The 14965-nt window shown below is 37.1% G+C and overlaps 1 protein-coding gene across 6 annotated transcripts in view; it reads right to left on the reverse strand.

Annotated features, from left to right (window-relative positions):
• LCLAT1 (lysocardiolipin acyltransferase 1) overlaps positions 1 to 14965 on the reverse strand; it is a 186729-nt gene that overhangs the window by 59078 nt on the left and 112686 nt on the right. For all 6 annotated transcript variants that reach the window (XM_008514749.2, XM_008514754.2, XM_008514750.2 and 3 more), the window contains one exon: positions 13103 to 13219. In XM_008514749.2, coding sequence (XP_008512971.2) covers positions 13103 to 13219 — 117 coding nt within the window. The remainder of the gene's footprint in view (positions 1 to 13102; positions 13220 to 14965) is intronic.

The raw sequence follows: 14965 nt of genomic DNA on the forward strand, positions 1-14965 counted from the left end.
TGTTATAAAATATCTACAACAATATATTCTATAATAATATATAAATATAATACTTTATATCATATATAAAATGTGGAATGAAATGGAGAAAACAATTCTTTCATTTAGAAAGCTGCTTAGACAATTTTCAACATTAACAAGTAAAGAATTTCTCTAGTTTCATGTTCTGGTGCGACTGATTTTTGATCAGAATCTATTTGTAAAAACTGAAGGCGCATAAACTTGGTTTGTATGTGCTCACACACAGGCACACACTCATACACACCAGCAAGGTCAGTAGTGTTTTATTATAGCTTTGCAATACTCAAAAAGAACATAACTTACTTAAAAACAAAATAAGAAAGGTCCTAGCGACTGAAAAAAAATACAGAAAAAATATTTTGAATAAGGAAGAAAATCCCATAAAACTAAAAGAAAGAAGGCACAATTATAAATAATGAAATGGACACATGCCCAAAATAAAGGAGAAACAAGTAAAGCTTTTTTGGACAAACCCAAAAAAGAAATATAATCCACAACGAAATTATATACTATATAAAACCAAAAGGCAGGCATAAGTTCCTGTTAAGATGAATTTCTAGATTTAAGGATCCACAGGGTTTTAGATTCAGGCCAACATCTCGACTTTGGTGAGAATAAATTTTGATTTTCATATGAACAGGAAGCTAAAGTATACTGTTACATACATTTTGCATTTGTACTGAAACTCTTATATTTTGCTTCAAAACGACATTATAAGGCCATAAAGATTTAGTGTAGTGGCCACACAGCGAGGTGACACTGAGGGAACAGCTGCTGGCATGCTCTGCTGTTGTTTCATCTCTCTCACTTTTGTCTTCAGAGGGAAAACTGACAGAGCATTTTAATGTGTGTAACAATAGTATTTACAGTCAGTGTAGAGTCTACAGAAAGTTATCACTCACAGGCAATTCCACAAACTTTACTTACAAAGCTTCTTCCACAATTCTGAACTTTAAAATAAACATATTTTGTAAGTGTCACAGTTATCAGCATTTTTCAGCATGTTACTGTTAAGAAAATAATATAAACAGAGGATCAAAACTTAGGCAAAGACAAGCCTTTTGAATGAGTAAAATATAAGATGTATACAATTTTTACTCATCTATGAAAATGATAATCTTCTGACACCAGAATATATAAGAATTTTTTAAATTAAAGGTGCCATAAGGCAAGCACTCATTATCTCCCAGACCTACCTTTCACACTAGTAGGCATTTACTATAGCTGGCTGGTGTTAGAGAATTAGTAGATAGTCCCAGGGCAAGATTTTTCTCCTACTGAAGTCAAGTGTACAGAGAGGTACAAGGCTGCAATGACTGTCTCTTGGGCACTATCTCAGACTCTGAAACTCACTGAGTAGAAATATTAATAAACCAGGGAAACATTGAAGAACCACAATTTCATACAGATTTTTACATGATCAAATGCCAAGACCTTGTTCATTTAAGTTACAAATAACATGCTGCTGTATGTCTCTTCTAATAGTACAATCTAAAAAAACATGTATCAGCCTTACTTTTATCCTTCAGCAGTTAAAAAAGGAGGAGACTGTCTTAAGAGAGCCTTTATAATCAACCATGCACGTGCATAACATGGCCCTCTAGCACTGCCATAAATCTCATCTCTGTTGCAATGAAGAGGTCCACTGGTAAAGCCCTAACATCTGCTGAGCGTCTGATGTCTAGACTGAAGGTGGCAGGGGCATTACCAATCAGACATACATAAAAAAGCATGTGGGGGCATATACGTGTGTGAGATGTTGAAAATAGATCATCTACAAAAACTTGTACGAACCATAAATTTACTGAGTACCTACAATATTCATGACTGCACTAGGGTCTCAGATATAAAAATAAATAAGACACAGTATTTACCCTAAAAGAGTTCACAGTCCAAGGGGGAGAGAGACCAAAAACATCATCGATTATAAAAGAATATGAAAGAAGTGATTATGACAAATGCATAGACTATGATGAGAGTAAGAAGAGGGAACTCCAATAACTTGGAGAGGTCGGGAGATTATTTAAAGTGGAAAAGGCATTTGAACTGTCTTGAAGGACCAAGAGGAGCTACCCAGATGAATGGGAACAATTTTGGAAAAGGAATAGCATGGGAAAATATATTCCATGTGGCTGGAATAAAGAGAAAGTGTGGAGGCACAGCAAGAAACAAGACCAGAAAGGCCACACAGACAGGGACTGAGCAGTGGTCCACTGATGATGTGCAAGGCACCATCTTGTTAAGCCTCACAGAGGATACAAAACACATAAGTATCAATTGTTTCTGAGGAACACAATGGCCAACCTCATTTCAGAGGTATGGTGGCCTTTAATTCATGTGTGAAATCTCAGTAGGCTCTTCAGCTTCCCTAAGAGAATCCTACTCCCAAGCTCCACCTACTGGTAAAGCCCTAGGCCCTGCACTTAACTCCTGATAGAAACAGTAGAACAGATGCTTTAGGAAGAGTAATTCAACTCAGGGCCAACCAATTTTCACCACATCTCAGTGAGTGAAATACCACTTGCAGAGAATGGTTGGAAGGACATGTAGTCTCTTCATACCTTTATAGTTGAGACACTCTAAACCTACTTGTAGCCCAATGCTTTGACCTCTTATGAGACTGTTTTTACTGAACTGCTCTTTCTCTTTCTGCCATTAGCCAACGTGGATAAGCATTCTGAGGCTATGGGGAACATTTAATATAAAGATGCAGTGAGGACGCTGGTCACAACAGTGCACAATGTCCTCTGTGAGGAACCATGGGAGATCTTTCTCTCAAGTCCTTCAGAAATGGTCATGCTTTTTCTGAGTGTGTTGTTTGCTTTAATCCTATGGATCTTGTCAATGATACCATTCAGTTTCCCTCTACAGCAGGTGCCAGAAAGCTGAGGGCCAATTATAGACCCATATTTTATAGGAATATAGAGCCTTATAACATAAATTCTGCATATTAATCTTATAACATATATACTAACTTTATAACATACATTTGTATACTAAATTCACATCCTTATTTTTCCCTTTACCTTAATTTCTTCTCCACTGTCGTGATGCTGCTTGTAGCATACATATTTATGTTTGCCACTTTAAATCTTTATAGAAACACAGGGTATAAAATTACATCAACCAATGAGCTGATTGGTTCAAAAAATTTAACGAGTATCTCTTATATGTCAGACTTGTGCTGAAGGCTGAGGATGAAAACTGTCACTGGGACAGACTTGATTCTCATAGTCAGGAAACTGAAAGTTAATAGATGAAACAGACAATAAACAAGTGATAATACAGTAGGCAAAACATTTATATAGGGCAAGTATAGTGGGAAAAGCATTCATATAGGGAACATAGAAGTCTAAGATAGTTGGGAAGGCTTCCTAAATGAACCTTACCAAGCTGTGACCCATGGGCTAGTAGGAGGATCTATCTATAGTGAAGGCTCAGAGTACTGCCCTCTGGGAAAGGAAAGCCATTCAGCAAGGCTGTGACAACAAAAGGTACAACTGAGGAGTTAAGCAACAGGCCAGAGAGGTAAATAAGGACCAGGTCATAGAGGGCCCGGTAAATCATGTTAAAGAAAGCAGATTTAACCTTGGAGCGCTGTGAAACCCAGAAAGTTTCAGCCGGGAACTGACACAATCAGTTTGCACTGTAACATTTATTGAGTGCTTGCTATTTTCCAGGCACTGTGCTAAGTGCTGTATGTACATGACTGCACTGAATCCTCACAAGAGTCCTATAAAGTCATAGAAATAAGCACTATTATTACTCCTATTTTACAGAGGATTAAATTGAGGCTTACTGACAGAAAGTAATATGACCAGTCACATTACTAATTCTAGTGAAGCCAGGATTCTAACCCAGGTCTTTTGACTCCAGAGCCTGAGCACCTGACTTAGTGTGCTGCCACCTTCCTTTAGAAAAAGGCTTGGCGTTCCAGTACAACGTGAAGAAAGGACTGGTTAAGGCAAGACCAGAAATAGGAAGACCAGCTGAGCAGCTGCATGATAAAACAAAAGGATTAATATGAGAGATATTGAAGAGATAGAAATCAAAAGACCTTTGTTGGGATTTCACTGTACATGAGAGCAGAGAGCGGGTGAGCCAAGAATGACTTCTGGGTTTGTGGCTTGTGCAATTGAGTCAACAATACACAGTAGTTAAGATAAAGGCTCCTTAGCCAGATTCCTAGCTCTGCCATTTAAAAGTTGGGTGATCCTGGACTACTATTTAACTTCTCTGTACCTCAGTTTCTTCATGCATAAAATGGAGATGATAAAATCTTCTCCAAGAATTAAATAATGAACTAATTCATATGAAACACTCAGAACAGTCCTGGCAGATAAGCACTCAATTTAATCTTAGCCATTATTATCATTATCATCATTACCACCACCACCATTCCGTGGCGTGGGGAAAATAGGAGGAAAAGCAGTTTAGGGGGAAATGACAAGTTCAGTTTTGAACATTGAAGCTGAAGTGCCTGCAGAATCTCCAAGTGGTCGCAGAACCAAAGGTCACATGTATGGCGTTGAACCAAGAGCTTTTGGACTAAGGATTTAGACTTAGGTATCATAAGCATATGGATGATCATTTAAGCCACCAACCTGAGTGCCATGGCCCAGGGAGGATGTGTGGTTTGAGAGAACAAAGGAACCTAAGAGAGCCTTACGAGGAACACAGACATTCAAGGGACAGATAGGTATGAAGAACCTGCAAAAGAGTCTTGAGAAGCCAGAGCAGTAGGAGAAAAAATGAGAAGCCAAGGGGAGAGTGTATTTCAAGAAGAATCAACAGTGCCAAATGGTGCTAAGAGGGGAAATAAGATATAGATGGAAAGGTATTTGTTGGATTTAGAAATAAAATCTTTGCCCTTAATGGTCTGGGTGACATGGTCGTTGCTGTCCTTTTAGGAACCTAAGAGGTAAAATGTATTAAAGTGGTTATTAACATAAGGTCTAATGTGCCAAGTCCTATTAGAGAGGAAAAAGATATTTAGTCCAGATGACTACCAGCTGGGGTAAATGGGAATGGACTCTTAGAAGAAGATCATTAAAGGAAGAATAGCATTTGGACATTAAAGAAAAGAGCAAAGCATTGCTGGTTTTAGCCTGGACAGACATAACCAGAGGCAAAATTCAGAAAGCATAATGCACAGTCAGGAATAGTCAATTCAAATAGGTTGGCTCACAATGAATCAAGGAGGGTTCTGAGTGGTAAAACCTAAAAAGTAGATTGGAACCATATTACAGAAAGTCTTGACCAAGCAATGCGAATATTAAAATGCCTTTTCTGCCTGGAAAATGCCTAATTATTGTTTAATTTTGCACTCATATGCTATCTCTTCAGTGTCACTTTAGATAAAGAAAGACTAACTTTTATTTTTCTTTTTGCTGAGCAAGATTAACCCGAGCTAACATCTGTTACCAATCTTCCTCCTTCTTTTTTTTTCACTTGAAGAAGATTAGCCCTGAGCTAACATGTATGCCAATCTACCTCTATTTTGTTTGTGGGTTACCACCACGCATGGCTAATGAGTGGTGTAGGTCTATGCCTGGGATCTGAATCCATGAAGCACCCAGGATCCGAACCTGGGCTGCCAAAGCAGAGCGTGTCAAACTTAACCACTACACCATGGGGCTGCCCCTCCAAGACTAACCTTTCTTTATGTCCTCAAGATACTTTCTATTCATATCTCTTATGACACTGCATTATAATTATGTTTCCGAAACCTCACAAAACTCAAGAAAATGGGCTATGTCTTAGTATCTCAGCAAAACAACACACGTGTCAAAGAAAGATTTTCTCAACAAATAAACATATACACAATTACATTAGAGTGGTACTTTATAAAGACTGTTAGCTGCGTGCAATCTGAATTATCAAAGGAGAAACCAGAGGCAGACAAATCAAAAAGCCAGGAAGAGTGAAAAGGATAAGTAATGGGACCCCAAACAATGGGGTCACTATGGAAATGCAGGAAGGTGGGATGTCTCTAAGAGATGCTTGCAAGGCAATATCAATAGAATTTGATGGCCAAATGAAATGGGGCAGAGCATAAGCTTTTTTTTTAATCTTATAAAAATATATACCCTTTGATTCAGCAATTAGACTTGGAAATATATCTTAAGGAAATAATTACAAAGATTTATGCATACTTTGCTATTACCTATAAGGGTGGAAAACTGGAAACAATTTTACTTTTGAACAATAGAGGACGAGTTAAATAAATAGTGATCCCTCTATCTAATAGAATACCATGCATACATTAACATATCATACTTCTAAAAATTACTTAACGATAGTGAGAAAATTGCACATTATATAAGTTAAAAAAAAATCTTTACAAAACAAAATGTATGATTTGACCCTAATTTTGTTACATATATACAAGTACATCTGGAAAAAACACAGGAAGACTATATGTCACAAGTAGGCATCAGATATTTCTGAGAAATGATTGACAAGACTATGGGTGCCGTTTTCCTCTTTATAATTAATTTTCTAATTGTTCTTTTACAATAAATATGTTCTGTTTTTATAATTTAAAACAATCCCCTTTTTATAGGAAGTGAGCTAGTATTGAGAAAATCAAGTTATCAGGCTATTTTTTTTGACGTTCGGTGACAAAAGAAAGAAAAAGATGGAACCACAATTTGAAAGGACAGATAACTTGAGTGTTATGTTTCTTTCTTTAGCTTTGTTTTAAGGATTAGAGAAATGGAGAAGCAGCTGATAAACAAAGAAACCAGAAAAATAAGAGGTACTTACAAAAAGGAAATCCTTGATATATTTTCCCTTTTAAACAAAATGCACAGTACAGCCAAGGATATCAGGGTAAAACCTTGGAAAGTAAGAAAAAACCCTAAAAAGATTACATTTTTGTAGTACTTAGAATAGAAAAGTGGTTAACTTATTACACATTGGGACGAACACGGGCTTTGGCATCAAACAGACCTGAGTTTAAATCACAGTACATCCACTCAGAGCCCTATGACCTAGGCTAGTTGCTAAAGCAAGTCAGTCTTCTCGCATGTGGTACAGGGCAAACCATCGCCCAGTGCAGTTATGAGGATGAAGCGATCTGTGAAAAAGTAGGCTGGTGGGATTGCTATGTGCCCAAGACCCCACCACCAGACTTGGGAGTCCACAGGTCTAAGCCTGGATCTGAGTATCAGTGTTTTAAAAGCTCCCTGGGAGTTTCTACTTAATGAGCAGGGTAAACACATGAACAACTCAGTGCCTGGCCCAGGGTAGGTACTTGATAAATGTCAAATAGTTGTTTTTATGTACAGAATACAGGACTGCTATCACTTTTCATTAAGGCTGTCATGACTTTTTTTTTTTACTAAACACAATGACAAGATCTATCCTAAATAAGCAGCTCAGATTTTTTGCTGTAAGAGAGAGAGAACTAAAATGAACAAAAAAACCCCACAAATGTCATTTTTGGTCTAATGCAGTACCATGGCATTCAAAGATTCAACATGAGAGACTCCAAAGGTCTTTGACGTGGTCATATATAATTCTGCTGAGGCAAATTTCAATCCTGTCTGCTTTATGATGTGTAGGACCAAGTCACTTAGTTGATCCATGTGCTTTCCCACTGACCAGAATCCAAATTTCATTTAGCTTTTGTTGTATTTTATTCATCACTATAAATAGATAAAAGCTTTGTTCTTTGTAAGATGGCTCAAAAGAGAGTCAACTGCTACAAAGATATCTGTAAATTTAGGGAAATGGAAAAGGTCTCAGAAAATATTCTAGCAAATGTCAGAGATCTACTGTACAATTACATTTTTTTAACATAAGGGAAAGCTCTTATCCTATTTCATAAATAGTTTCCAACAATAAAAAGTCACATGAAAAGGCCAGAGTGCACAGCATTTAACGCACCCAATATTTCAATAGTTTGTCTGTCTGCCTTTCTTCCTGGCCTCCTAGAACATGCTGGCTGTTACGAAGGGTCATCAAAATGCAATCCTGGGGTAGGCTCACCAACTAAGATAAATGCAATGTGAGCCACAGAGAGTGGTGGCTCCTGCTGGCCATCTTTAGTCCCCCCTATATACAGCCACTACAGACAAGAAACAGAGTGGATTATCGGTAGTTAGTCATGCACTAAGCAAAAAGTCCAAGAAATTAAAATGATCTAACAACACTGTTGAAGACTGAGCCATCTATGATTGGTATACTGCTTTTACTTCCTAGGTAAGCAACAACTTTCTTGGAGCAAATGAGAACTACTGCAGAGCAAAATGAGGGAGCCAAACACAGGACTATCAGATACTATATAAGTAATCTGGGTGTTAAGTCAGTAATTCTCTCTCCCTGAATACAAACTGCAGAGTTTTGATCAGGTGTGCTGATCCAAATTACCTAGTGGGAACTTTTTATTTAGTGGTTAGCCCTGTATCCCCTAGGTTAGCAGAAAGACAGCATCTTTCATTTCTTCATGTTTAGAACTTAGGCATATGAGCAAAATATGGATTGAAATATGGATTATTTTACTTTGAATTAAAAAACATTTTATTTCAAATTCGAATCTTAAATACATCTATATGATGTTTTACAATCTTAACACAAGTGTTGAATGACTCACTTGAGTGACTTCATCTAGAAATGAACAAACTAAAAACATGACTATCTGGGGGCAGGAATTTCAATAATAATGGCTCCAGACAACCTTCTTAAATATTATTGGTTACTCTACAACACAAGTCTTCAGCTCTATCAGATTGGTTTTGTCTAGTCTACTGCTCAGCTCTACACTGGGCCAAATTCTGTACCCCTTCTTGTACTCTTCCTTTCCTGCCCTCAGCCATCTTCGTTTTTTCTGTCCAGCCAAACGACATAGTTTTGAAGGTCCAAGGGAAATGCAGCTTCTTAAAGAAGCCTTAACTGAGTATTTCAAGTCTACACTCTCTCTTTACTGAACACTCCTGTAATTATTTGGCATAATATTTATACATTATATACCATAAAACTCAGCATGTAATTATGTTGTCATATTAGTTTTAGATTTTTCCATGTATATTATATTAACCTTATCTATCCATGAAGATTGTAAACTTCTTGAAGGCAAGGTCATATCTTAAACGAGACATACCCTCAAACAACTATGAAGTGTTTTCTCTCTCACCTCCCACTACTACTTTAATTTCAAGTTGTTTCAAATATGCACACTTGTGCCGCCTAACGGTAAACGTAATTATTACGTGGTTGCAACTCAGTAACTGGCTTACAAAACATTTAACAAAATCAAATAATGATTCAACCAAATCATTATTTGCTTGAAATCAAAGGAGAATAAAGCTATTTATTGTTAAAAATGATGAAGCACCAGAGGTATTGATGGATATAACTAATTTTTGGTGCGAAGAGTTCAAATTTTAAAATTATGTGATAAATTTATTATAGTTGTATAATTAAAAAGACAAACTTTCTCATATAAAAGCCTCTTTTCTCTAAGTTATTGACTTCTTTTAGGGTTAATCTAGTACTGAAAAAACTTACATAATCATATATTGAAAGGTTCTATGGTAAGAAGTACATATGAAATAAATCATCCACGACAGATATCTATCAGTGTAATATATAATGCACTGAGAAGAACATGCTAGGACACTATGCTCGTCTTACTTTTCAGATAAAGGAAAAAATATTTAACTCAGCTAATACTGATGGAGTCTCTATGTGCAGAACACTCCATATCCTCAAGAAGGTTATGACCTAGTAAGAGTATAAAGCAAGCAAACAAATGGTGAAAATCAAAGTACTCAGGGTAAACTTTTTGCAATTACTATTACAGGAACAACACACCTGTATAACGTTATACAATGGGTGTTATATTTCACGATAACTGTGTGTTTTCTAAATGTTCTTAATCTAAACAGAGGCACAGAAACTTCTTTCCTTGTTTTGCATTTTCATTTATTCAGTGCTTCCTGGTAAGACTTTATCCTTAACTTCTTGATGTCCTAAACTTCTCATCTGCCCATTTGTGGTGATTGTGTAATAAATGTCAGCAACAGTGAATTCAGTTATAAGCATGAGTGGTAAAGATGTTACTTTATGGCAATTTGTTTTAATATGTGATCTCCAGGATTCTATTGGAATAATTTATTTATAATGGTCATTTGTTTTGACAGCAAGCTTCTTTTTCACATAATTGATTATCAAAAGCAATCTCAGGGGTCTGAAGAACAGAAAGTTGTGCTGGTGGGCTGGCCCCGTGGCCGAGTGGTTAAGTTCGCGCGCTCCGCTGCAGGCGGCCCAGTGTTTCGTCGGTTTGAATCCTGGGCGCGGACATGGCACTGCTCGTCAGACCACGCTGAGGCAGCGTCCCACATGCCACAACTAGAGGAACCCACAATGAAGAATACACAACTATGTACCGGGGGGCTTTGGGGAGAAAAAGGAAAAAATAAAAAAAATCTAAAAAAAAAAAAAAAAAAAGTTGTGCTGGGCCCTTTCTGAGTCTTAGACTCCTTTTGTAAACAGGTACTCTAGACTAGATGATTTCTAAGATCCTCCTCATCTCTGATCCTTGATCAAACTTTCTTCTCTTTCTGTTCACTTGACACCCTCCCACCGCCTGAAAGCAAAGTTGCCTTCAACTCTCTACCTGATGTCTCCCTAGGCTGTGCCTGCTCCCCCGTCATCTCAAGTAGCATCATAACCACCTCCCTTGTGACTACCATCCTTCTGTGATCTGGCCATTTAGCTTCTTTTTTAAAATCTTTTTTTTTTTTTTGGTAAGGAAGATTAGCCCTGAGCTAACATCTGTTGCCAATCTCTCTTTTTTTGCTCGAAGAAGACTATCCCTGAGCTAACATCTATGCCAGTCTTCCTCTATTTTTTATGTGGGGCACTGCCACAGCATGGCTTGATGAGTGGTGTGTAGGTCTGTGCCCGGGATCTGAACCTGCAAACCCCAGGCCACCGAAGTGAAGCATGTGAACTTAACCACTGCGCCATTGGGCCAGCCCCTTTAAAATCTTTTTACAAGAAAATCATCCAGCTCACTATTATTAAAAAAGTGCTTTATGATTTGGAGACTTTAACTAAAATCATAATATAAAGATACCAAGTTACAAAAGAAAGAGCATAGGATATTTAGTCAGATGAACCATATTCCAATAACTCTGACAAGCTTCTTCACCTCAATTTCTGCTTCAGTTTTGCCCTACACGTCAAATACTAATAATGATAACTACCAAGCAGGGTTGTTGTGAGGATTAATTGAACTTCTGCATATAAAACACTTGGCATAAAACCTGGTACTTAATAAATGCTCAGTAAATGTTAGCTGCTATTACTATTATCATAATCATATTTCTTATTTTTATTATTATTATAGTATACAGGTCACATTCTACTTTTCAAACAAATGGAATCATCTAACTGTAGTTTTCTAACTTAAGCAAACGGAATCACCTAACTTGTTTCTCTTTTTTACTGATGGAGAGTGGAGGGAAATCAGCTGCCAGTTCTAGCAGGAAAAATGACAGACTGGGGCTGTTGACTAGCACCCTGAGTGATGACTAAGTAATACACATTCCCCGAAGTTATAAATCAGTTTGCTACTAAAGTATTTTCCAGACTTCAGAACAAAGAACTCTATAGATAACATCCTTATCCACTATAAAATAATCTCTCACTTATCCTGCCTACATTTAGGAAGATCTTTATTAGCAAAAGAGGTGTTCCAACAGCACACTGTGTTAACAGAGAAACCCAGTAGATCAATGTGTCCCATGATGTCAGAAATACCTTTAAAGAAATCATTATATACTATAAACTATCAGATTATGTGAGGAAACAAAAAACATATTGTTGAATGAGAAGGGTGAGTCTAAGTTGGATGCCACAGTAAGTGGAACCATGTTTAAAAAAAAATCACTGCTGTAACGTCTCAGTGCCTCCCTGTCCCATTCCACAGGCAGGAAGAACTGCGCTCTCTCTCAGCTTCAAGGGGTAGATGGACACTCAGTGTTCACACACAATATAACCAGCATGCCCACAAGTCTGTTTCATATTAGTTATAACCACAGAATTTCAAAAGCAAGCGAAACTAACAGGGACAACATTTTCGGTTTACTATACCAACGTGATTTTGAACTGACTACACAGTTCTTTAAAACCAAGGGTACTTAGTTGTAAAGATGCTTCATCTTGGCAGAGTTCAGTAACTGAGGTTATACTTTGTATCTTAAAGCACATTAAACCCTGAAGGAACAACAGTAATGCCATTTGGGAAAGAAGGAAAAACTTCATACCTTTTCTTACATAATGGTTCAAGACCTTTCATGGTAGACACAAGCAGTTTTAGGACAATGTAGCAATTACCAGATAATCTGTCACAGATGTCACCATTATACAATAGGTTTGGTAGAAATCAGAGTGGAGAGCAGAAACATGCAAACAAGAATTTTCTTCTGCTAGGTGACTCTGAGCTTTGAATTGTTCTAAATGGGTGTGATATTGTCAACGGAATCACCACATCCCCACATGCCGTTCAAGACACACGGCTCTAGAGGAAGTATGAGGTAGTAAGTAGTATGAGCCACAAACTAGGAAGCAGAAGAATGAGGTTCTACCCTTGACCTACAGAAATGTACTACCCGCCCTGGATGCCAGTTTTATTTAACTATAAAATGGAGGTAGAGTACTTGCCTTTCTAGCAACCAGAATCATTTGTTGGAGTGAGTGGAATAATGAATGTAAAAATATTTTTTAAGCTATAAAGAACTATAGTATAAGTGATGATACTTTCAAGATAATTTTTCTACTTTGCCAAACATTTAAAAATGGTATGATAATCTAATTGTATGTATCATCTGCTGTCTATTCCAAAAGAGGGGAAAAAACATTTTGTGTTTTTCCAAAGATATCTTTTATATTTCTAGGGAATACATAACAAAACAGTTTACTACATGGGGTCAAACAAGCATGAAAATACAGTATCTCATTTCTTGAGATAAAATATGAAAAAGTGCTTTGTAAATTCTAAAGAGCTATATACAAAGTTTAGCAATTTTTGCCACTTACATAAAAAGTACACTTTGAGACGGGTGCTTACCTTCTCTTAGACGGTCTACTACGAAAGTAAAGCCTGTAGTTCTTGGATGTAAGACATATTCATATTTCTTAAGTCCATTTTTTTCAGCAAAATCATTACTTCGAGCCTTGCTGTTTTCTAAACAAAAGAACAGACCATTAGAAGCCACAAAATAAAGGAAGATGCTTGAGGTAAGAAAATAGCACAGAATTTCTCTCATAAAAATGGCACTTAATTTTTCTGTAATTACTGAATACAGCATACTAAGTCAAATGAAAAGATATAAACAATTTAGTCAGTCCCTAACAAAGATCCTAGAGATGTCTAGTTATTAGGATTTTGAAAACTTTGTAAGATATTGATAGACTTTTTATAACAGTTTCCTGAAATTCATATTCAAATTTTTAGAATTCTTTAAGATGTTTCATAAAATTTTCAATATACAATGAAAACTGAACTACGAACAAAATACTAATAAACTAAAATTTTCATAAAATAGTCCTTACATAGTAAAAACTGAAATACTAAAATATAAGATGCTAAAAAAATCAAACTAAAATACTAGTAAAACATAAGGATCTAGACATCCAAAAGAAATAACTAGCAATTTACCAAATATATCAGATCAACATTTTTTTTAACCCAATAATTTAGGGCTTCAATGCAAAGCGAAGTATCTGCGCTGCTCAGGCACAGAGCATGCTAATGTCACTAACCAAAACCACTCCACAACAGACAGGCACATGATTAGCACATCTTGTACAAACATCTGAACATGGTTTGGCTGAATAGAGTTACAGAGACAAGTATATGTTCCAATTGTTGGCAAAAACTTCTTTTTCCATTCCATGAGGTAACTTTATAAGTTCCAAGAAGAACCAAACCCATTAATCAGCAAATATATTTGGAAAAAGTAGTGTTCAGAAATCTGGCCTCAACTGCTGGAGGAGATCATGAAAACTACCTTCTGATGACAGCAGATGTTAGAACCTGCAATCCTCAGCTGCACCCTGAAATTCACAGACTATTCCAAGTCACAAGAAAAAAACTATATATATAAACACAACTTTTCTAGGAATAAGTTTAAGAGCACGGGGTCCTCAAAGCCTCCAAAAATCACAGATGGATTCCACAACACTAAAATATTCAAAGAACATGCCTATAAAAGGTGTTACAGGGACCGGCCCAGGGGCAGTTTGCAGGTACAGATCCCGGGCGTGGACCTATACCACTCATCAAGCCATGCTGTGGCAGCATCCCACATACAAAATAGAGGAAGACTGGCACAGATGATACCATCTTTCTCAAGCAAAAAGAGAAAGATTGGCAAGAGATGTTAGCTCAGGGCCAATCTTCCTCTCACACACACAAAAAAGTGTTATATTACTTTATAATTGAGGAATTGGGTCAAAGAACTAAATACCTACAGATCCCCAGCAAGTCGAAAGTAAAGGCTCTAAACATGAAAAGCAATCAGCTCCTCTCAGTCACTTGAGGAGAACATCGTAGGCATGCGACTACAAAGAGATATTTTATAGACAGCTGGCAGGCCCTTACATGGAACGAGGACTCCCAAGGACACTATAAAGATGAGTAGTTAACTACTTTTCAGTTTGCCACAGACGTTGTGGATCTGAAGACAAAATTGAACTCTGTGGTAGAATGTGAATACAAGTATAAGTAGTTCTAAACGTACAGTCACGATGTCGGCAGGTGAACTAATCAGAGACACAGAGAGATTAGAGATGCAGATTTTCCTTCCATGCCTACTTCATCTATCCAGCTCGCTCTGCGATTATTAGTAAGAGCACTAGCCTCCCGCTTTATGACTACAGCCTCCTGTCTGTCAGCTTCCTCCCCATAACCCTGCAATGCCAGTGCTCC

The sequence above is a fragment of the Equus przewalskii genome, chromosome 14 (genome assembly GCF_037783145.1).
Source record: "Equus przewalskii isolate Varuska chromosome 14, EquPr2, whole genome shotgun sequence".
Classification (NCBI taxonomy): domain Eukaryota; kingdom Metazoa; phylum Chordata; class Mammalia; order Perissodactyla; family Equidae; genus Equus; species Equus przewalskii.